The sequence below is a fragment of the Rhyacophila brunnea genome, unplaced genomic scaffold (assembly GCF_057557595.1).
Source record: "Rhyacophila brunnea isolate RB1 unplaced genomic scaffold, BYU_Rbru_1.0 scaffold_14, whole genome shotgun sequence".
Taxonomy (NCBI): Eukaryota; Metazoa; Arthropoda; class Insecta; order Trichoptera; family Rhyacophilidae; genus Rhyacophila; species Rhyacophila brunnea.
This window is the reverse complement of record NW_028232796.1, coordinates 17,179,010-17,204,251: the sequence shown is the minus strand read 5'-3', so window position 1 is coordinate 17,204,251 and position 25,242 is coordinate 17,179,010. Positions and strand designations below refer to the sequence as shown.

At 33.7% G+C, this 25,242-nt stretch overlaps 1 protein-coding gene across 1 annotated transcript; it reads left to right on the top strand.

Moving 5' to 3' along the window:
* LOC147075667 (protein-lysine N-methyltransferase SMYD4-like) lies at positions 1-24,705 on the top strand. The gene is made up of 14 exons (XM_085941965.1): positions 1-242; positions 2,356-2,605; positions 3,338-3,521; positions 5,741-5,894; positions 8,395-8,556; positions 8,794-8,931; positions 10,699-10,906; positions 15,126-15,418; positions 15,901-16,087; positions 19,657-19,807; positions 20,723-20,857; positions 21,137-21,302; positions 22,745-22,908; positions 24,224-24,705. Exons 1-13 carry the CDS (start codon positions 109-111, stop codon positions 22,866-22,868), a joined length of 2,286 nt encoding a protein of 761 aa, XP_085798091.1. The 5' UTR covers positions 1-108; the 3' UTR covers positions 22,869-22,908; positions 24,224-24,705.
* The last annotated feature ends 537 nt before the right edge of the window (positions 24,706-25,242 follow it).

Below are 25,242 nucleotides of genomic sequence, written 5' to 3'. Positions count from 1 at the left end.
GCCGTCTTATGGTCGCCGTTATTGGTTTGAAAGTGTTGTGTAGTTTCTGTAATAATTCTAAATCCTTTAAGTAATATGTTTTTCTAAGAATAAAATATCGTGTTCGAAATGAATTCAGCAGACGGGATAGAGTGGGATCAGCTTTTGAATTCGCTGTCGCTAAAAGATCACGATGGAAGTGAATACGAATTTGTTGAAGAATATGACGCTGTTATTAACCTATATAAAGACGGTGGGCTCAGGTAAAATGAATAATCTATCTCCTTTTTATCTGCTGATATCTTAATTATGACTCCTCACGGCGTAATACATTCTACAGAATTGCATGTTATTTTAAAACAGTATAGGTATATTACTTACAAGACAGTGAGTTATAATATAGTTAGACACAAATCAAGTCTGAAATAAGTGCCTGCTCAACGGAAAAAATCAAATTTATGACATACCTATATCCCTAATACACAAACATTTTATGGCCATCGTCTTGAAGAACCAGACGAATTTGTGTATGTAGACTCTATAGTTAATATCAAATGCGAACTTAGCAATCAGTTCTCGTTTTTATTGCCAAGCTTGTCCAGACCATTCTACGGCAATAGTGCCGCAGATGCCCGCATGAGCTTTTATAACTTTCTTTTTAAACCTAACCTACCCCAACCTAATATAACCTTACATAAGCTTAAGCGTCAATTACATTGAGCTTCTTTACGAGCTGTTTGTTGGCGAATTTAAAAGCGGGCGATTCAGCTACTGCGATTTGATGATTACACACAAAACTTTCCATTCGCTGAGAAGCCACAAGCCAGCGACTATTTTGACAGAACGTAGTTCGTTTTTTTACCCGGAGGTTGCTACTGCACTCTACTGCGCAGACGCAGTAGGCCCACACGCTGGCGTGTAGCGTGTAATGTTGACCGGCTTTCAACTTTTCTCGGTAGAGTGTTTACAACCTGCTTATTAGCTTGTTCGATGATTGCACTGGGCGACTTTACAGGCAGATTGTAAATTCGCCAACAAACAGCTCGTAAAGAAGCTCAATGTAATTGACGCTTTAGTGTGATAATGATGCATCGAAATGTATGAAAATATCAAATTTTAAATTAACAATTATTATTGGATCGAAAAGCATCTGCGCTGACAGAAAAATGTATTTAATATAATTGTCTACATGGAATTGTTTTCGTAAAAAATATATACCTCTATAAAAGCCCATGAGGGCATCTGCGGCATTTTAACCCATTCTACACCCTTAATCAAATAAACATTGCATAACAACTGCTTACAAATATTTGTATAAGAACATTATTTTCTAATACAAATTCCGTGTTATTTTGTATTCCGCAGCAAATGAAAAACATGCAACTGTGGGCATGGTAGAGAGAAAATTTTTAGTGTTTCATCGGAAGTAGCAACATGCAGTCTCGTGGAAAGTTGTTTTGATTAAGGAGTGCAAATTTGCAGGACACAGATTGTCCGAACTACATTTAATTTAATTGCGAGTTAATTTGCAAGTGAGACCACCCGACACAACAGGAGTGATGTAGGTAATTACTGTCAGCTATAGTCACCATAGACAATCTAATATAAATTAGTTCTATCTTTTTTTTACACAAGATGAAGTAGTAGGTATCTTTGTCGTGTAGCTATAGTTTTCATCTTCTGTAGTGTCACCATAAGGCGGATTAAATTTTCTAATACATTGAAACCCCGATTCCACGTTTATCAAGGGACCCTAAAAAAACCGACAAATGCGGGATATGATATATAAAAAAAAATATTTATTTATTGGACCTTTTTATTACATAATACATTATTACATATTATACATACATTACACATTCATTTTTTTTAAAAGTCCTTTTTAAAAAGCCAAAGCTGAACTTACATTATACAAAATCGAAACCACCCTGTGTTATTTATCCGAATGATTTTTGCCTATTGGAATGAATAGGCTAGTTAAAAATATTAACTCTGGATTTAATGGAGGCCAGACTCATAAAGATCAACCCCACTTCCTGCAGATGGGAAAACTGCGCATTTTACATTTCCTATGGTATTACTATATATGGTATGGTATTCCAATCTCTGGTATTATCACACATAGTGAACTGTTGATTTCCCATATAGGTTTTAGCTAATTTTCCATAGGTTTTACCTGTACATACTTAGCTCATTGGTCGGCCTACTGTTATTAGATAGTACGCAGCCAATGAAGTGATTGCTCGTTAGTATGGAACAGTTTGTAGCCAATGAGGTTTTATATCACTAATGCGCATAGGGACCAGTGCACTGAAAAATTCAAACCTTGTAGTGGACACATCGTACACTCGATGAAGTCTTATTTCTGTGTTACAGGAAGACATTCTTGCAATGGATGTTCGATCTGAAAGTACAACAGGCGAGAGACACTACAATTAGCTGTAAATCGTTGTCGGTCGCTTTGAGTTACCGTGAGAAAGGAAATGACTTATTCAAGATTGGGAATTATGAGGACAGTCTGCATTGCTACAATTTCTGCGTCAATGTCACTCCGAAAACCCATGAGAATTATTCCATAGCCCTTTCTAATCGATCAGCAGCTCTATTACATATGCAGAAATATAAAGTAAGGTTACATGTTTTCTTATTACTACAATATGCTTATTCACCATTTGTAGAGCATTTTAATCCACGTTAGCAGGACGTCAACAACGTGTAGTTACAATACTTAGAATATACTCACGTTATGTTTACCACATTAGATTTATCTCTTTATTAGATGAGTCGTCAGATTTTAGATGTATATCTCGTTATATTAGTTGACGGATATTTCTCTTTGCAAGCTTTTGTTGAAGCATTTTCTAAGAATTTAATTTTTCTAGTTTAATACCAGACTACGCTACCAATTTTCATACATTTTAAACGTTTCACTTACATTAGATAATTTAAATTAGTATAATTCAAAGATTCCATTGAAATTATGGTGATGTCACTGTTTGTTCGTGTTATTATTAAAAAAAACATCCGGAGCAGTGGAGCACTACAAATTTTCAGTGCTCCGGGTAAAACCCCAATGCTTCACTGCTCCGAGCTCCACTCCGATGCTCTGGTTTTTTGGCTATATTTGCTTGACAGAGTAGATTGTTAAATAAAAATTGACATCTTTAATATTTACGTGAACAAAATTCATGTCGTTTGGACCGTTTGCAGTCCCTGTACATATTATAAAGAAGTTTTAGTGCAAAATTTTTTTTAGTTTGGCCCGGCCCGCTTAACGGTTTGAGATAGTCAAAATAACACTTTTATCTAAGGATTTTGGATATCACTACTGTATTCAATAATAAATACTTTGTTGCAGAATTGTCTTCAAGACATTGACTTATCTTTAGCTAGCGGATATCCTGATAAGTATTGGCATAAAATATACCTCCGTCAGGCGGAATGCTACTATTACTTGGGAGATAGCAGCCAGGCTCTATTGTCCTGCGAGAGGGGTATAGAATATCTTCATAAATATTCACAACTCTCCAAAAAGACTATTGGTAATTATCTACTTTTTATACGTTATTATCTACGTCAATGATTTTCGAAGTGGGGCCAATTGCCGCACTAGGGGGCTCTAGAAGTGTTGAGAAGAGGGTGATAGGATGCGCTAGGCTACTCAAAATCAACAAAGAATAAAAATCTATACAACATTTCGATTTTCTGATGTGTTTGCGGGGCAATATCCAGACAAAACAGAACAGCCAGGGGAAAAATAAAACATTAGTTTTCGTCCTATCTATTTATTAATTAAATACTTATAAAACTTAAGTTTATATACGAAATGTATTATATAAATATTTAATATAAATACTATAATCACTGCATGTAGGCCATTTGGCGTAAAAACCTCAATTTATCTGCTTGATTTTGATAATCATGCACAACTCCACAGAATTATTAAACTCATTATTTCGTTGTACCTTGTCACTCAAGCATTTTGAACATATTAGATTGATTAACTCATTCGCTGCTGACTAGATAATGATTTTTTAATTACCACCTTTAAAATGCATGTTAATTACATCGATCGGCCGCCTGGTCAATACGCGCCGGGTGCGTCTTCAGCGTCCAAAGTATTAAGACGAGATATACCTAGCTTGCCAGCAACACCGAGTTGAGTCCCGTTTAATTGAGGCTTTCCAGCGATTAGGACTGCAGAAATTATATACAGTGAAACCCCGATTCTACGGTTTTCAAGGGACCCTAAAAAAAACGATACATGCGGGAAACGATAAATGTCAGATATACCTATAAAAAATGTCAACTCGTTTTTCTCCTGGATTTTTTTCGACGTCTTAAATTATTTTCAGTTTCTCAGTTAAGCTTCGGCCACATAGGCAGGTGCTTCACTAGTCCTGAGCTAGATGCTATGCTTGTCTACTAAAAACACCACGTCCACATTGCACGCTATGTGCTTAGTTACAAATTCATTTGACATTTGGTAGCGCTCAATTCAACAACAATATGTCACTTTCAAAACTAACCAGAAAGCTACTTCTCACAGAGAATTTAAGTTTAAAATTTCGAAAGTCGCAAATTTGAACTTGTTGGGTGCATAATGTCAATTCATCCCATGCGTCATTATTCATAAACTCAAAATATATGGTGTTTGACGTTTGTTATACTGAAGAAACATCCGCCATCTTTCAAAATCCATAGAGAATGGCAAAATCACTAGGTGACACAATAAAAATAACCAACACGTTTCTTCTCCGGGAGACTCACGAGGTGACTCATAATCGCGTAGCGCCGCAAAGCGTGCAGTGTGGCCATTGCGATACAATAGTGTGCATTCGTTCCACTAGGATATGTCACCTAGCACGTAGCCACCAAGCAAGGCACCTGCCTATGTGGCCTTAGCCTTAGAGTTCTAGTTTTCTTCATGGGGGGCATTTCAGTTGCGACATAAAAATTCATGATACGAGATGCGAGGCAAGACTGAGCGCTGACCGACCTGTGCAAACAAAGCGACGTGACTGAGAGGTCTGTATGTTTGTATCATAAACAATTCCATGAAAGCAAAACGAAAAATATTCAATTAAAACAACCAATCAGGATAATATTTGTGACAAGAATATTTAGATTTTTATTTAAATATTTAAATTAGGGATTATTTAACATTGTTCTTATGGGTGTTTGGCGGGACTTTCAAAAATGAAAACGATATATGCGAGAACGGTAGATCGGGGTTCCACTGTAATTTGATTGTTTTACGCCTTATTGAAAACCTGTGTTATCAAAAATCTATACAATCTATAGAGATATGACAATTTCATTATTAAATGTAATATTTTTCGTGAAAGGTCATAGTTCTATTTATCACTGTTCTGTTTTGTCACTATCCTGTTTTTTCATGTTTGTTTATTCATGGAACCGTTTGCAGCAGATTTTGTTTATAAATCTAATAGAATTTCCAAAGTTTGCTAATCACGGGGCCGGTAATGTGTCGGCTTCATTATCCTCAGGTTCGAATTCCGAGTCTAGCAATTTCACATGTTGTTTTTTCAATGTTTGGGCCTAGAGCGTTGACCTAATAGGTTGAGCAAGACGTGGCTAACATTTACTTCTCGTAAAAACAAAAAAACTGTAAAGAAACCTCTTTGTGAGGCGGCCCAGATCCACATAGGATAGTAGAAGTAATTAAAAAAAACATACATGTTAAGTAGGTACCCATTTCTCAGTTTTCTGTATGATCGTATCGATGATATATTTTCAGCGGAAATGCATGTGAAAATCTCTGCTCTCTCTAATAAATTAATGGAGACAAAAAATTTACATGTACCGGAAAGTGCCTTTACCGTTGATCATCTACCTAAATTTGATTCCAAAAATGAAGTACTAGAAGGGGCATCTCCATCATTGGATCTAAGGTATCAATTTAAGAAAATTTTTCATTTTGTTTTTTAATGAAGAGTAAATCATACGGACAACTATGCCACCTAAAAGACCACATAAGGGAATACCGACAGGACAATTATTGAGTTTTGGCAAGACTCCAACTGAAGTGTTCAAACTTCTCGGAAAGAAACGAGGAGACATTGAGAAATATCCCTAATTCTCAAGCTAAATAATTTAGTACCGTATTCAGCTCATTAAAGTTGTAGTTGGCCATATTTTATTTGATTAGTGGTGTGCACCATGTTTCAACCTACGGCCACTTTATCAAGAGAAAATATTATATAACTCTCAGCAGGCTATTGATCGGCGAAATTAAATACTGTACCGCAATTATTAAATTAATATGCATTTCCGTAGTATCAAATTATATGACGGCAATAATAAATTCCTAGCTACTCGTATTGTCCATTGACGCAAATGGCAGATAATCGCTGAATCTATTTATATAATTGTTTCCGTTCAAGAATGTTATTTTGATTGTATAAATAGCAATTAATAATTCATCAAAAATGTCACTCGAATATAAGTACCTGATCCGTTACAATCTCCGTATCGCCCCGCACAACATCTCATTACCTACCGAGATTTGGACTTGAGTAGTAATATAAGTATTGTAACATACTATTGAACCGACTGTTACGCGCCAAATAAAACTCGCTCCTACATTCATCTTCGACTTCTTCATTATCATCCTCAACACCATGACCTACGACACCTCGACGACTCCCACAGTGGTCACACACATTCGAGCGCCACATTGGTGACCTCCTCGAATCCAACAAATATATAAAGTGCCACTCGGAGATGTTTGTAATGATTATGATTTTAACAATCACGGAATAGATTTGATGCCATTTGACACATCACCTGATGTTAGATCGAGTTGGAACGCGGAGGACTTGTCGCAGCGGTTTCAAAACCCCAGACTAAATTTTGTATATTGCCCCGCTTTTTCGTAAACATTTCACATGCAATGAATACATGGTACGGTGCAAAACAATGTTATGTACAATATTTTTGTTTTTATCAATCAGAATAATTTATGAACGGTCGTCGTAAGAAACTCTTGATTTTGTTAAAATTCATGATAGCCAGTAGGTTTAAAATATAAGAATATTTTTGAAAATAGTGAAATTACTACAGTAAAACCTCGTTAATACGAATTCCACGGGACCGAAAATCGAAAAAAAATTCGAATTACGAATTATGAAATGTACCTATGAGAAAAATATTAAAATAATTTTTTTTTTTTTTTCATCAATATCGTTTACGATCATAGAAGGTGTACTGAGATCCCCGGGGGTCCAGCGGCTAGCTCAGGTGTCCATCGAACCCCGGATTCACAAAAAAAGAAATTCAAACGGTTGGAGTGTAAATAAAACACAGTCCTTCGTGCTCGTAACGTGGTCTTCTTATATTTTACATTTTCTTTAAACGTTTACATATTTTGTTTTAACAATAAGTTTCGCAGGTCCTATCCTCTCGGAAAGGGGACGCTTACTGCCTTTTTTTTTTCTTTTTAAATTTCGCGTACCGACGCCGTTCAGCAAAAAGGACTCTCGTGATTGGCCAAATTTTATCGCGTGATCTTTGATTCGGCGAATCACGAGCCTGACCCTGGCGCCGGCGCGCGAGGATTTCACGCACAATGCGCGGCAAAATTTATTATATTTAAATACTTATATTTAGTCTTAAAATTATCGCTTTCATCCATCATCATTTATTATTTTTATTACCTTCTTAAAATAAGTAATTTATGATATTTTACGAAAAGTCTGTTACAATTTTCAATGGCTCATGAAATAATGTACTTTATTACGATTTATTGAATATTTTTATATGCCAGGACCAATGACATTAATATGGACGAATCATCTGGGAATAAAAATGACACTCACTTTTTTGTCGGTTCTGCCGAATGGCATAATCTGTTCTAATGCCATTACAATAAAGGTGATATTGCTATAAATTCCCGATGCTTTTAGTCGGGTCTGCCGAACGGTTTGGTTCGAACGGATTCGCTCAAATTAACATTGACACTAGAAACACTATTCTAACGCCATTACAATAAAGGTGATATTGCTATAAATTCCCGATGCGTGATATCGCATAATGGAAATTGCGTGATGTCTACCTATACATGTGCGAATGTCGCTGTGCGTGAATTTAATTGCTAGCTACTGTATTGAGTGCGTTGTCCATTAATAATGTCATTGGCCAGGACTCTGAAATAATTTTGAATTACGAAATTCGAATTATAGATATGGTTTTATATGAAAATAATGTTCAAGGGACTTTTTTTTCGCAAAAATTTCAAATTACAGCGAATTTTGAATTATCCATGTTCTTATTAACGAGGTTCTACTGTACATGCCTGGTGACAAAATGTACTGCAGAAAATATCATATTAAATCTATTTGTGATTAATCAAGACGAATGTTTTAATACTGTACTGTTTGCGTAACCATACAGATATTCAAAAGAATTAGGCCGCCATGTCGTAACAAATAAAGATGTGAAGCGAGGAGATGTGCTCTTTGTGGAAAAACCTTTTGCATTTGTCGCTCTCCCTACACCCGCAGTCGAGACTTTCTGGTGCGAAAATTGTCTGCTTCGCATTCCATATCCTATACCGTGAGTATTTCTTTATAGGTATGTAATCTTAAATCTTGTAGTATGTAGTATTATTCAGTCTTGAATAAAAAATATTTTAATTAGTAATTTTTTTAATTAATTAATAATAATTAAATAATAATTAATTAATTAATTAATAATTCACTCTTTGAAATAACACCAAAATTGTTGTTAACGATACTTAATAATCGAGGTACCTAGATATTTATTATTAATTTGTATGTATATCTCTTGCAGTTGTTCCGTTTGCATATACAGCCAATACTGTTCAGAGGCGTGCAGAATCGAAGGGTGGGACAAATATCACAGATGGGAATGTGCCGGCTCAACTCTAATGCTATGGCCTAAAATTGGAATTGCCCATCTCTCTATAAGGTAAAACTTTTATTTAACCGGTATCAACTCCAATCTGTCTGATGTGAGAATAGGAAAATTGTATTTAAATGAATGTCTTTAAAATCATTCGAGCAAATCGTACTATGGGGGACATACTATAAATTAAAAATAATTTATGGAGCCTCTTATTTCTAACAAACATGTCCATATATCAAAATTTTACAAAAAATACATACTTATTATATGTATGTATGTATGTAATTTCATACAATATGTAATGATCTGCATATAGTTTCCGAAACCCGTCAAAAGCATACTGATATAAATTTACAACATGAGAAGACTTCTGAACATCCTGGCCTGATCACTCTGTGACCGTCTGGCCCCACCGACAATTATTGCAATTGAATGTTTTATTTGAGTCGTGGTGGAAATAAGAGTATTTATAATTTTAGCTGGATCCAATTTGATGATTGGGGGGATTTATTGCCCTCGTGGTGCCCCCTGTCAGTTTATAACGTTTGCTTGAATAACAATAGTCGGCTGATTTTATTCATTATTTTTACAGACAATAATAATAGGAAACAAAATATGTAATATGTTGGTATTTAAATACAATCAGCAGCTTGTTATATTTTATTCATTTACCATCTCCAGGGATATTATTTGTGGTAAGAAATTTCGAGGGAGGACTATTTCAATCAAAAACAAGTGTTGAGACAATCAAATTGATAGCTAAACCGTTTCATATTTCATTGTATGTAGTATATCATTTTAAAATATTTTTATAATTCCGGGAAAAACCATAATTTAAAAAAATAGCAAAAATTTTGATCAGGGAAAGCGACGTTGCTTTGTTATTGTTAAATTACTATTTACGCAAAGCAGTTAGTTTTAGATAATGTTGACCTTAACTCTTTAGCTGCTATGATGTTTTTCAAATTCCCAGTGAAATACGCATCATTTATAATAACTATTGTTATTAAAAAAAATTTAGCATTATTTATAATCACCCTACCTTTTGATTTTGCGACATTGGAATATTATTTTGACACATCTTGTGTGGGAGACTAATAACAACCCAATTTATAGTAATTAATTTTATCGTATTGACAATTCGAAGTTTTATAATGAGGTAGGTACTGACACATCTAAAAGGTGTCATCCCCTAAGGATCTAATTCCTCCAGAACCCTATAGACCCCATAGCCGTGTTATCGGGCTGGCTCATAAAAAATATGACCAGTGTTGATTACGTTAACTAACTTTTGTTTGTCGCCGACGCGTCACATGATTTGCACTTTGCCGATCGGCTATGTTAGACGCGCGTCATCGACGCCAATGTTTTAAATAAACCAGCTGAACAGCAGGAGGTCTTCAAGCAACAACTTTTTCATGGCTGCTCCGGTTTGCGGTGCAGCTGGAGATCTTTGTATTATAATTAATGTAACAACAGTCTTTTTGCAAATGAATCTCGCCGTTTCTGCTACAAACCGATGTTCTTCTTTATCACCTAAAATTCCTAACGTTGCAGACGACATCATACACCGCGCAAAGCGAGAGGGGGTGCTTAACACCCTTTCCCCCTACAGAGATGATAGTATCTACCTACTTTTTACACATACAAATAAATCGTCTAAACCTCAAAAGAACTGTTAAAAACTGTTAAAAAAGTAATCAAATGTAGAAACAAACAAAATAAAAACCAGAAGCTCCCGAAATAATTTACCATTTCAAGAATTTTCACATTTAGCATTTAGTATTCAAAGGATTTGTGTATGTGTTAATTAATTTTTGATGTTTGTAGACTTTTATTGATGGCGTCCCACGACGGGTTCATGTTGAAAGAATCAAAGAAACTGAAAGCAGGAAATCAATACACCGCACAGCAAGTCTTTAATTGTATGAAAAATGAAATGAAGCAAGTGAAACAGCCTCGGGGCTATCAAAAGACCTTTCAGCTGCTGACCAATTTTGAAAAGATGAATAAAAAAGATTTCAAACAATATGCATTGGTTAGTATAAAATATAAATATCTAATGTTGATAAGAATGTTGAAAATCTCACTCTTCATTATAAGACATGAGTATATATATAAATAGAAATCTTTCATGCTTGGGAATCACTGCAGAGATAATGTACGGCAATTTGTTGGGGTGGACCCAACAATTTCTTTTAAAATTTTAAATATTATTTTTGTATAGAAATTTCTGAACTTTTGTTAAGATTATTGTACCGATAATTTCATATTAATATAATTATAGATAGACCCACACGGTCTGCTTGGTAAAGCATAATTAACTTAATCGAGATAATTACATCATTTTTAAAATCGTGTTTCCTATCCGCCACCATACTTTTTCATATTCTTCAAGTTAATTAATAATAATAAGTATTAAACGACATTACAAAATTGTAATCACTGTTAATACTTTCTCTATACTCAATATATCACAAATCACAATTCTTATTCTAGAAAACTATTTAACCCATTGTGCCCAAACACGAGAAATTCTCTCGTTAGAATAGGTACTTGGTAATTATTTTTTTGAAATTATATTAGGGCATCTATTGAAAATTTCTGGTATCAAATGTGTTGGGACATAAGTTTGCTACATGGTGAATATATTAGATAACAGGGATTCTTACCAACCAGTATAAAATATTGGATTTTAAAAATATCATACAAAAAAAATAGTATAGGTACCATTTTAAATATTTTTATTAATTTTCCGTTTGTGACATCTTTTGATGGAATCTTTAGTCAAATATTTCATAAAATAGTTCACTGCACAGAATAAAATTATGTATTCATGGAAATGTGGGAAACGTGATGGAAGACACTTAAAAATATGTGTCACAAAGATTATTAACCAATTTTTTATCTATTTAAATATTTACAAACCTTTTAAGCGATTTTCGATACAGGATAATACAGGAAATAGTTTTATTACAAATTATCATTTGTATTTTATTTTTAAGTTTCGGTACAAAAATTCGTTACTTCTGAAATTTCGAAAAAAGTTTGCAAAATTACATACTTTTCGGCATTTGTCAATAATTTTCAGATTTTTTATGTGTTATATGAAAGTAGATTATGCTATATAATACAAGTTTTTTTTAAATCTTTGAAATAAAAACTTTCTGATTATTCTGAGAAGAAAAATAAACGAAAGTTTTTATTTATTCAACTTTGAACATCCCTATCTCGCTTTAAATATTATATTTTTTTTATTTTCATTCTTAAATCATATTAAAGCATCTTTTTTTATTTGAATTCAAAAATTCAAATGATTTAAATGAATACTTTTTGCGCTATTAACATTTGATTGTTGGAAGTCAATTTTGTATTCTATGTACAAAAATAAAGTCGGTCACCAATGGGTTAAATCTAAAATCAGCACAGCAGTGCACAATATGTTTTAGCCATAAAAATGGATATTTCCACAGTAATTACAATGAAAATATAATCTGAAAACCCGACACTGATACGAGAATGATGGCTAGTTGTTTTCTTTCAAAGCATTCCTTCATAATTTCAGCTCATTTTCAAATTTAGAATTCGCCATGACAGAAAAAACATCAAAAAATTATCTGTGACATTTCTATTAACATAAATAATCAATTTAGACATTAATTTGTCATTTATTCTTTTATGAGTTTACAATATTTATATTCATTACAAATAATTATCGAGGACTTTAATAAGGCTGCTAATAAATATTTTCACACTTAGAGCCTGTCCACATGGCGCGATTCCCATCGCGATTTACGCTCGAGAACCAGAAATGTCTTCCGTCCAGATGTGGCGTAGTTTGCGCATTTGAAACAATTAGGTGACGTATTTCATTTTTGAATCGGCATACAAAAACAAACGGGAGTGTAAAAAAAAGCAAAACAACTCGATGGTGATAGTCGGTTTCTATGAGATTTTGTATTTCACGATTACTTCCAATACCTATTCTCGGCACTTTACAACCTAGTTGACGTAATTTATTTGGGAGTAGTAATAAAAAGTCTCGCGTTCGAGCGCCAAGCGGTCGTATTTCATTTTGTAATGGCTGTAAATGCCGCGATTGTCCAGAGTCAGGCGTTTGCAGGTGATCGTTGCGCGAGAGTCGTCATGCGCGAGTTCTTGTGGACAGCTGAATTGGGTCACATGTACCTGGAGAACGTGCGATTTATCACTCGCGCGTAAAAACGCGCCGTGTGGACTGGCTCTTAATATAGGAAATTACTAGGGCTTCCAATTAACCGGAGGAAAAATACTATCCGGTTAGCGGTTAATTGCGAATAACTAACCGGGTAATGGGTTATAACCGTCGATAATAATAACTTCAGTAGTATATTATTTTGGTATAATTATGTTTCAGTTGAGTACAATTTGGTATGTTGATTATGTAAAATAAATATTTTATTTTGTTTGTATTAATACCAGTGTGGTATTTTCGATTGGTGTAATCATTATTTTCCTTTTCAACATTCCCTTCTGTATTTGTTGTGCGAATGGCTAACGCATACTCCCTGTGTAAAATCTGTGAATACAACGAATCACAGTTATTCGTATGAATAGTATTTTTACCATAAAATATTTATATTTTTAATAACACAAATCTTATAATAAAGAAATTATTTATTATTTCACTATATGTAGAACATAATTAAATTTTCAACAAATATTTCCTAACCATCCTGCAGTAGCTATGCCTGCGACAACGCGTTCCGCATGTCACAGAAATGACATGCAGAAACCGACAAATGCCGGCATCTCCAATTATATTTTGCTTATATTTATTGCAATTATCGGTTTTACTCTCTAATAAAAATATGCATATTGTTCTTAATTGGAAATGTAAAAACTAAATTATCGTTAAAACTAATAATTTAATAGTTAAACACAAAAACGTCATTTACTACTAACATTGCATATTGGACATACCGGTTTTGCTTTTAGACACTTCAATTATCACATCAAATTGCAACGCACAACCACATATTATTTAATAGCCTTGAAACAAAGTAGCGCCGCGCCGCAGGTGACCTTTTTTACTATTAATAAAATAATGTGAAAAGTGCATTAGCAAACTAACCAAGAACTCAGTAAATAGATTTTTGTTTGCTTCAATATATCTGGAGCAGAAATCATTTAAAAGTGGAAACATGGCGAACTTATTTTTTTTGTAATTTTGATTTCTACAGTTCCAATTTTTTATGAATGCCTTCACTTTGTCTTTTTAAATCAGTGAATGCATTAGTGGTCCTTGTATTGATTTATTCACTCATTTTTTCTAAGATTTCAACCATATAGACATGTTTAACAACAAAATTATCGTTCCTAAACAAATTTGCCTCAAATTTCAACATTATGATTTGACCCTTTTACTTCATTTTTTCACGAGATAGCCAGCGCGCTTCACAATAGTATAGAGTGAAGATAAAAAAAACAGGTTTCCAAACAACTTTTTATAGGACTGTTTTTTTATGTAGTTTACAACTAGCGGCCGTTTTATAAACTATGCATTTGCAAACTGCATACCTGTGACTACATTAATTGTGTTAAACTTTTCGCACTTTGCAACACTCCGCGCCTCGTAGTTTGGAAATAGCTACCTTAGAGGGAACATTGCTACCAACCATATGCTCCCACCCTTCCTACATAGTTGTATAAAAATTTTAAAAGAGAAATAGTTGGCTATTTGACCAATGCATCAAGTTCTTATTATATTAATACTATGGACTGAGGGTACTTGATGGAATTTGAATTTAAATCCATTAGGTTCTTGCTTAATTGAAAAACAAAATGAACAATTTCTACCGCAAAATATAAATGACTGAAACATAAACTATCCTCGCAAAAGTGACAAACCAGCAAGAAAATTGTGTCAAAGTGACAGACGTAAAGCAAAAACAGTGCTGCCATCTTAAATACCTATTACAGTGAGTAATCAAGCACCCCAATTCCAAACGTATCATTATTATTAGATTCATTTCATTATTATATTTAAATCCACTATGTGGTTAGGACGCCAACCCGATTGTAATGTATGTAAATTTAATGTAGTTACATTGTAGCACATTGACTGCTGACTAGATAATTACTTTTTAATTACCTACCACATTTAAATAGCATGTTAATCACATCGAATGGCCACCTAATCGTTACGCGCTAGGCGCGTCTTTAGTGTCCAATGTATTAATAAGTGTGCTAACCTGCTAATATTTAAATATTTTCAGACCAGTGTCTTGCTAACAAATTACCTGAGAGAACGTACAGAATTTTTTGAATCTCACTTCAACACAATAATGCCTTTTGAAATGGAGCAAGACGAGGCTGAATTGCTTGTGGCATGCCTAATTCTCCGCCACCTGGGCCAGCTGGTGACCAACGGACACGCCATCGCAGATGTTCATGATTTTCACACGGTTTTCTTCAAGTTCTCCTCTCTGTGTCAAGAGCGGCTCGGTACGGCGATCTATCCATCAGTCAGTATGCTGAATCATTCCTGTGAACCGAATGTTATTAATAGGTGAGAATGAATAATTATTGGGTTGTCCGGACACGACAACCAATTGTGGGCTTGACAGTCAAATTCGATTTTTAATTTTGTAAGTTTCTATATCCTACCTAATCAATCATCCATGAAAAGATTAGTGATCGACAGTTTACTGATCATTATCGTTCTATAAAAAGTCTATGATATCAAAAAATATTAATTTAATTGAAAATAAAAGATCAGTTTCCTATAAAAAGTGAGTTTCAGATTTTTGTATGCAAAAAAAAATCAAAACACTTTTTGAGAACAGAGTTTGTATGGCAATTTATTGGAGTTTGTTAAAGTCCTTTTTTTTGTCTCATTTTCGTATGCTAGTCTCCATCCTATAGAAAGAACGCTATATTTAAAATCTTTGCCTTAGGTATGTATAATGTATGTACATATTTACATAAAAATATTATCATTGCAATATTGTTCTTTACCTTCTCTTAATTTCAATTTTATTATTGTTGCAGTCATTTTATGGATTATCTTATTGTAAAAGCGACATGTGATATCCCCAAAGGCTCCGAAGTTTTCAATTGCTATGGCCCACATTACAGACGTTCCATTGGAAAAAAAAGAAGAGCCGAACTGGAAAAACAATATTATTTTAAATGCAAGTGTTCTGCTTGCACCGATACTGAAAAAGATAACTTTTTTGTAAGTATGTTACGCTACACTCCATCCAAGTTTAATAATATTGATAAAACTTTTTCTTCATTGTGGAGATAGTCATCATCCGTGTCCAATAGAGGTCGGTAGGTACATTGTGTTTCTTATCGGTCAGTCAAGGGCAGTGGCGGCCGGTGGTTTCCAAAATTGCTTTGGGGGTGCACTAAAAACTTTTTTACCTTATTTAAAAAGAGAATCAATTCGGCGTTGTTTTTGCTTAGCGAACACCTCAATCACTTTCTCATTAAAGTCTGGAACTGATTGTAAAAGTTTTTTCTCGATGCTTAACACATATAAACAATTAACCCATTGCACCCTATCGGCGCCAATTTGGCGCCGGTGTTACAGGATGCAGGACATGATAAAAAACCAAAAAAAAATTAATCATATTTTGATTTTTTTTAAAGTTGAAATCACTTAATAATATATGTAGCTATCATTTTATTATGTTAGTTATATACAATCCAATATATCTTTTTAGAAATATTTGATTTATAAAATCTATTTTTATTTAAATTTGTCAAAATAATGATCAGTTCGCTAGGTATGAGGTGTTGGAGACGGTAAAAACATAAAATGGCCCTCCATCTTCTATACCCAATTTTTTGTACCACCTTATAGTTTTACGTTGACACGGGTAATATGCCAACATCTGATCATGATAGTCGATTCCACTCATATAACGGTTGTACTCAATTACCATCTTCGGTTATTTACATAACTTTCCAAATCTATTAGACGTGTTAGTTATATCACCATCGAATTCCGATGATATGGTAACTACTTCTCGACAATCTCTCCATTTTGTAACGCATATATACCCATATCCGTGTACTGGCTAATACATTCACCAGTTTTAAGTTTTTTTATTGACAACCGTATCAGGATTACCCTTTCTATTGCTCCTTATGGTTCCCGAGACAAATGTCTTATCTTGGAGTAAATCCTCAGTCAGTGGAACACTATTATAGTAGTTGTCCATGAAAATAGAATGACCGATTCCTGTTTTACCTTCAATTAATTTTCGGACAACTTTTTTGGTATGGTCTTTCCCCCAAATTACGTATCTGCTGATCCGCCATAAATAATAAGTTTTAGAGCCAAACCACCAGACTCTCCGAGCATGTAAAGTTTGATGCCATATTTTTCTTTTTTGCCTTTCATGTATTGCTGAATAATTAGGCGACCACGCCATAAAACCAACGATTCGTCGATTGGTAAATTTACTTTCGGCACATATATGGCGTCCATCCTTTCATTGAACAGATCGATCAATGGTTGTATTTTACCTAAACTGGAACTGTCTTCTTCATTGCAATTGAAATGCAAAGATGTCATTATCAGTAAAAATCTGTCTCGGGACATAAACTGCGAAAATACAGTCAAGTTGTAGAGGTAGTCTTTTTTCCAGTGGTCACTTAGACAATTCGAACGTATCGTTCCTGTATGAAACAGAAGTCCCAACCATAGTTTGAAATCGTCAATTGTGATGTCTTTCCATTGAGTGATTCGACTTCTATCGCCCTTTGTTTGAGCTAGAATGTCGACTGCATACGCATTTGTCTGGTCTATGATGTAGTTATAAAATTTCTCATCAGCTATAAGATGAAAATAATCGATAGGATCTTTTCCACTCATGTCGATTTTTATGCCAGGCGTAGCCGAAAATTGAATAGATGTGGCTTGTTTTTTTTCAGACAACCACTTTTCAGGTACCACGTTTGTTTTTGCAATTGATTGTAAAACTATGTCATCATCACTTCTCCCAATCCGATTCACTATCTAAGTTTGTTCTTGCAATTTATTGTAAAAATATATCATCATCACTTTCCCAATGTGATTCACTATCAATGTTATAATCACATACAATATTATCAAAATCACTTACGTCACTATCGTACATTTGGTCATGGCTTTCTTCTACTCTTTGTCTTTTTGAACACGATGGCCGATCCATTGTCAGTGGGATATAAAAATGGAAATCACTATCACTAAAACACAAGGGATCACATGCACTAAAACGTTGGAGAAAGTTTATATTCACACGGAATTTAGAAAAAAATATATACTCGGTATAAAAAATACATAATTTACACAATAAATATCCGAAACGTCCGAACCGTGGCAAGTACTTAATAACACTGAAAGATTTTTTACAGTGCTAAGGGTGCTAAGACTAAATAACAACAATTGTTGACATGCTGTAGAATATTTGGTTACCAACATTGAAAGCAACACATGAACACAGCTGCCGTGACGGACGCGGGGCTACAATTTTTGTATGGACACGGGAGCCGTGTCTGACGCACCGAACGTGTTAAACAACAATATACTATCCAAAATTTCTTTTTATGAAGAAAATTATCGAAATAACGTGATAAACAGAACGTGACTCTAATTTTTCAAGAAAATATTAAAAAAAGAAACGTATAACTATCGATTATTTGAATACGTATTTTACAACACTAATCTCGACAAAGCGTCAGTCTCTTCTCACTCCCTTCCTCCACAAAATGCAATAAAACTTCGCGATTCAAAACGGTCAGGCATTGTTAAAAATGTGACATTATGTTATAATAATTCACTCACTTGGTAAAAGAACATACTGTACGAAAACATCTTCTTGGCTACGCTTCCAGGCGCTGTTGTTAACTAAATGGGAGGAGCTTATAATGGAATTGCGGTTAAAAATGGGCGGAGCATGTTAGTTCACGGTTTTAACACGTGGCTAAGAGAATTTTCGTACAGTAGTAACTAAGATATTAGTTTTTTATAAGTTATATTACAATATTTGCAAATATAGAACGATTTAAGGATCGTATCCATAATATTTATGTTGATAATCAATTTGTATTCAATATAAGCCTATTTCCAATGAATTTATGAGATTTAAATAAAAAAAATCTATTTTTTATCAATCCTGCTAAATCTCAGTTACTACATTTTTCCGCTTTTACTGTTTTTTTACTGTGTCGAATTTTGTGAACGCTGTGCGGTGTCCAAAATGCCCATAAAATTTTGTGTTTATGACTTGTTTATGCGTTTCACCATTCAGCTTGAACTGTTATTACAATATATAATATTTAGGACAAACTGAGATCGATATTAGGGCTGTGATCAAGAGCGCCCGTTTTTTATGACTTCAGTGGGTACAAGCTTTTGGTACAAATTTACATGGATTAAATTGCCATAAACGAGTGATGATTTGAATATGAATGATGCACATTGAGTGATGTTTAGGAAAATGGAAGGAGTGCAGCGCCCATGCATGGTGTTAGACAAGCCGCCGCTGGTCAAGGGTATAAATCTTGCTGAGCGGGTACAATTCACATGTAATATTTCAATCAATATAAATGTACACATTTGAAACCAGGGCTGGGCACGGATGCGGAGGGGGAAGCTAATGACTATAATATAGCTACAAGTCCGGTGGCCGGGTGGAGTGGGAAAGGACCTCCGGGCGTGTCTGACTGGCGTTCCAGAGCATGGAAAAATATATGGTGGAGAGCAAAGCTGGAGGTGGCCGATAATATTTAATACTATCTTACTTTTTGCAGAATTTATTTGAAGCCTTCTTGTGTCAGAGCTGTCAAGGTCCCATATTTACAAATTCAAAAGGGTTATGCAACGATTGTGGAGTGGTCGAAAAGGATATTAGCAAATTAAAATCACTACACAAAAAGTCCATTCAGACAGTGAAAAATATAGGTAATAAAACCATAAATAGTAATAATATCTATAGAAGCATACCAACATTAATCATCTGCCAGTCAGCTTTGGAAATTTTAAATTCTACTGCACTGATTATCTTTGCTGTTGAGGCAATTAAATATTTAAAAATACTATATTGATAATGTTTATGGAAAAATGAAATTAGTTTAAATGGAAAATTAAAAATGAAGTTTCTTATAAAAAATGTAATTGTACTAAATACCTATTGAAACAGTGTTTTGCAATGAGAGAAAATATCAATTCCTAATCAATTGAAATATCATCACAAAAAAGAATGCAGTTCAAGGTATAAGAAATGCGTTCTTTAGGTTGAAACAATTTTGTAGGAATTGTTTAACAAAGGGCTTAGTATCAAACGCTAATGTACGAGATAATTCATTAAATTAATCATCAAATGTATAATTGATCTTATTTAAATGCATGTGATTTAACGAAACATTATTTATATACCTACACACATATTGATCAAAATATCAGTAGTAGCAATCGACGATTGCCAGCTGTTCTGCTAGGACTAGCAGCCTGAAGTGGTATCAGACGACATTCTGAAGGCTAGACTACAGATTAAATTATGCATATTACCTCAAATTTATATTGGCAGTGACGACTTGCAAATTATAAAACTGACAAATCAGCGAAATGTTAAACTGTCTGAGGTGAATGAAAATCCATCCCGAAGAAGGGAAAACTATAACTTCACAATTTTATTAAAATCCTACACCATGTCATTACGAGAAAATCTGTCTGAAAGACCTAGCGAGACAGGCTGGCAAGAGCCAGCTGTCTCAGCTAGTAAAGATAATTTTGTGTGGTGTATTTGACTTTAAGTCAATACTATTTGTAGTGTTCGCTTACTTCATAATAAGAGAATATTTTATTTTTCTATTCCAGAATTAGGGGATAATCCAAGTGAAATTATGATTACTTTAAAAAAAGTTCTGAATATGCAACAAAAGTGTTTGTATAAATATCACACTGATATTCGCAACACTGCTCTCGTGATAGGAGGCTTCCACGAGAAAAGACGTAAGGATTATTATATTATATGTAATTGGCATTTAATCAATTTATGTATTTATAAATGGCGAAAATACAAAAGAATAAAATTTAGGTAAATTTAGTTTTATACTTAACCTTTTCACCGCGCAATGGTTGATATTGATATCTATTCAAAAGTGTTAGATCTGCCAAGAAAGACACCAAGTTGGCAACTCTGTTATCAACCCTACTATCATTGACTGGGCCACTATGGGTTTTGTATGAAATCTACCATTATGACCAATGTCGATACCTTATTGATTACAGATGAATTCGATGCTGCTATAAAAGTGTTTGATGAAAACTTACTTGCGATAAAATGTCAGTTTGGTGAAGATAGCATAGAAGTGGCACATGAATTTACCAAATTGGCCAATCTGTTTGCCAAAATATTTATTATGGAGTATACAGATATTGATGTCGGTCCCTATAGGTAATTATAATATTGTTCCTACGTAATGTTTGTATCACAATACCATGTTGAGTTCAAAGATGTTGAAAAGAAAGAAAAAAAAAAGAAAATAAAAAACCTTCTTCTATAGAGATGGAGACTAACTGTATAAAAGTGTAGCAAAAAATACCCCACTTTTACAACTAGGAGTTGTGATCGAGATTTCTCATCTCGAGAACTCTCAAGATATAATGAGAAATTTGATTTTTATTTCTTGAGATATTTCAAGATCCTCAATTTTTGAGAAATCATTTATAAGAATCATGAGAATTCGAATATTTTTTGGCAGCGGTCTATTCTTAACAGTAATCATTATAACACATTTCCGATGTTAACATTGGTTAAAATTGGCACGGTAGCTATTCTTGCCAACCTAGCACTTAGATGACTTAGCCGCTATTTTCTGTATCCAGTAAATTAATAATACGGCGAAGAATTAGGTTGGTATACATCGTCGGTATGCGCGAAGTTTTTTCAATCAACATGAAATCTTTAAACCTCAAACAGTCAACATAACCTACAATTTTGCTAGTCATGTCAGGCGGACATGGAGATGTTGACGTAATTGTTTTTCTAAACATCTTGCATCTCAATTCTCAACGTGTAAAATTGACGTACTCTGTCTCGTTCTCGGTGTAGCACGGCCGATAGACCCGCTGTTTAAAGTTATCACCTTTTGACAGTTCAGACGGCTAACTTTTATACATAATTAATAACCGGAATACGTAATGTGATAAATGTTACATATTTTATCACTTTAGCTCTTTTTCGATGTTAAGTGATATGTTAGAATAGACCCGCGGGAATACATATAAGTTTTTTTTAGGTTGGAAGCGTATTTAATTTAACTGATTTTTTTTTGGAAAACAATCTAAAAAAAGCATTTGAATTGCAAAAAGTTGAGCTACTGCACAAGTTCTGCTTATAATAAATTGAAATTTGCTTTAACAATTTTAATAGGGTCCCTCAGAGGGCTCCATCTGGCATAGGAAAGGTTACTGCAACATCTTTGCAGAAATAAAGTGCAAAAAAGAACCAAAATTATTGAAGGATGCAGCGCTAAAATAAAAAACGGTCCTCTCAAATAAATTACGATTGATCACCACAGAGATAGTGAAATATATAAAATTTCTTTTCGTCTGAAGTAGAAAACATTCACCGACACAGCATAAACATACAAACCTCTCATTGTGATCATGCATCATTGAGTTAACATTGTTTGTATTATTTTTTTTAAACAATTGCAATGGTGCCCCTGGATATTTGTAACTGACATGTTTTGTATGAATGTTAAAGTAAACCCGGATCTTGTTCTGGTTCGAAATGGCATTGTTGAAACTTTGCTATAAAAAGACCAGCAGTAAGAAGTGACATAGCATAGTCTGAAGTTAACATTAATGATTAATTTTTGTGTGATTTTTTAGAGAAGCAGCTAAAAAATACTATCATGACTCAATTAAAGACGCTCTGGAGCTGTGCCTGACATATTATGGCCCATGGACAATATTCTATACAGAACTTGCACCGGTGATGAACTTTATCAAGTGATTTTGGACAATCGGCGTCAATTTGGCGTCGCTTGCTTCTGGTAAAAATGTTTTATTTTTGACTTTTAGATATTTCTTAAAACCCTGAAAATTTACCTTCAAATTATTTCAAAAGATGAGTTTAAATTAAGTGTTTCAATACCTACACAAGTTTTGAAAAAATATTAAAATTAATTATGTTTATTATATTATTTGTCTGTGTTTATTATTAATTTGTCTTGTCATTAATTATAACCTAGTTATATTGTAAATCATTATGGTTTTTTAACGATAAGCCACTTGCATTTTTATGTTATTCAAATGTAATCCATTTATTTAACACAATCACTGCGTACCTTTCAATTAATTTTTAATTACCATGTTTGAATAACATGCTAATATCATCTAATGGCCGTTTAACGGGGACACAGCAGCCGTGTCGTCTGCATCCAACTAGTTAAACCAGACTGGGCTTAGAGTTGCGACCCATAGAAGAATATAGTAAGTATGTGTACTATAATTTCGGTCCGACATACTATGTTGGATTACGATAATAAGTACCTATGTATAAATGTACCAAAAATACTTAAATTTGTATTGGATATGAGACAACCATGTCAACTCATCAGATCATTTTTATTTTAGTTACCAAACTTGTAAAGTGCATTTGGCTTATGGTATTATTTTTAGCTTTTTTTTGGTGTTGCAAATAAAAATGCTAGATTTCATCAATGAAAGAATGTCTTGGTCATGTGCATATTAAGTGTTTTAGAGTCTATTGTTTCTCAACCTTTTTATGCCTGTTGAGCACTGAAAATAGAAAAAATGTTTTGCGGACCGCTAACGCATAAATAAAAATATTATTTATATAGTAACGTATAATAACCTCTGATCCATGGTTGATTTCGTCACGTAAAACTGTTAATCTATTTTAAGAATAAAAGCACAATGCACAAACACTTACAGGTGCTTATTGGAATTTTTAGCATAGTCATTTGGACGCCGAAATTTCATTCACCACCAGAAAATCTCTGCAGGCTATATCGGTTGAGAGACACTCTTTTAGACAATCTAAATTTAGGAGAGATAATTTCACAGTGAATCTAAGTAAAACACGTATGTGTTGTCGACACCTAGAAATCGCTTCAGATTATGCTATTTTTTTTCCGGTCAAAGCTCTTTCTAGACTTAGTATAAAAAGTTTTTATCTTTGTTCATGACATAATGTTATGTGAATGGTCGACTATAAAAAAATTATTTACTATAACAATCACCTAATGATAATATTCTGTATGTGTACTATAATCCCTCCCACTAAAGCTTTTCTTATTACACAATAATTTTATAGTAACATGGATAATTGATATTACTTTTCAGATAAATGGAACATTATTGAATAAAAATATTTCCAATACAGGCCATATTGAAAATCTGATTTTGTTATTGAATGTTGAACTGTTTCTATAAATTAATATTCCTTTACATACTTGATTGTGGTTTAATATTACAGTAGAAGTATGGTTAGCAGACCTTGATTATTGAGATTTTTGATTATCTGGTTTCTTTTTTGATTATGTACCAGTTTTGTAAAATAAAACAAAAAAAAGTGAAGTGAAGCAAAAATTGCTGTTTTAAAGCTTTATTCTGGAAATAAAATAGATGTCTTATTATTTTTTCGATTATCCGGATTTATCATTAATCGAGATTCTACCGTAATAATTTATTGTAAATTACGGTTACATAACATAATATATGTTAAAAATTTTGGTTTATTCATTGTTTCTCTTAGGTAATAATATTAAGTCCACGCAGAATGTTATCTATTACGAATTTTATATGAAATAAATAAGTTTTTTGAATAGGCCGTGTTTTTATTTTATTTTCAACCCCCGTTATCATGTATACTATGTATATTATGTTTTATTGTTGCTGTCTGATACATATTTGGAACAACAACAGTTTGTGAACATGTATACTCGATGGTCGAATTAAGCCGTAGGACACCGGGAGAAATCCTGGTAGGCCTATGAGCATGCCCCCCAGGAGGCCAATCCCCGAATGAAGCACTGCAAAACACGTCACCGAACCGCTTCAACTAAAGCAGGTAAAATTTTTAGTTTTACAGGAGATATTGTGTGTATAGAGCTTCGAATGAAATGGATAGACGATACATATTTGCGAGTGAGAAAGCATTCAGCATGCTGATACCTCATGTCCATGTGTTAGAGTAAGATAGAAAGTAAACATGTCATGACGGAACTCACGTCAGTTTCATGGAAATTAAATAACATTTTTATCCATTTTGGTAATGACTTCATATTTAATCAGTACTTACCGTTAACGTTGCATAATTAAATCATTCATTGTTAAAGTACGTAGCCAATTAATCTTAAAAC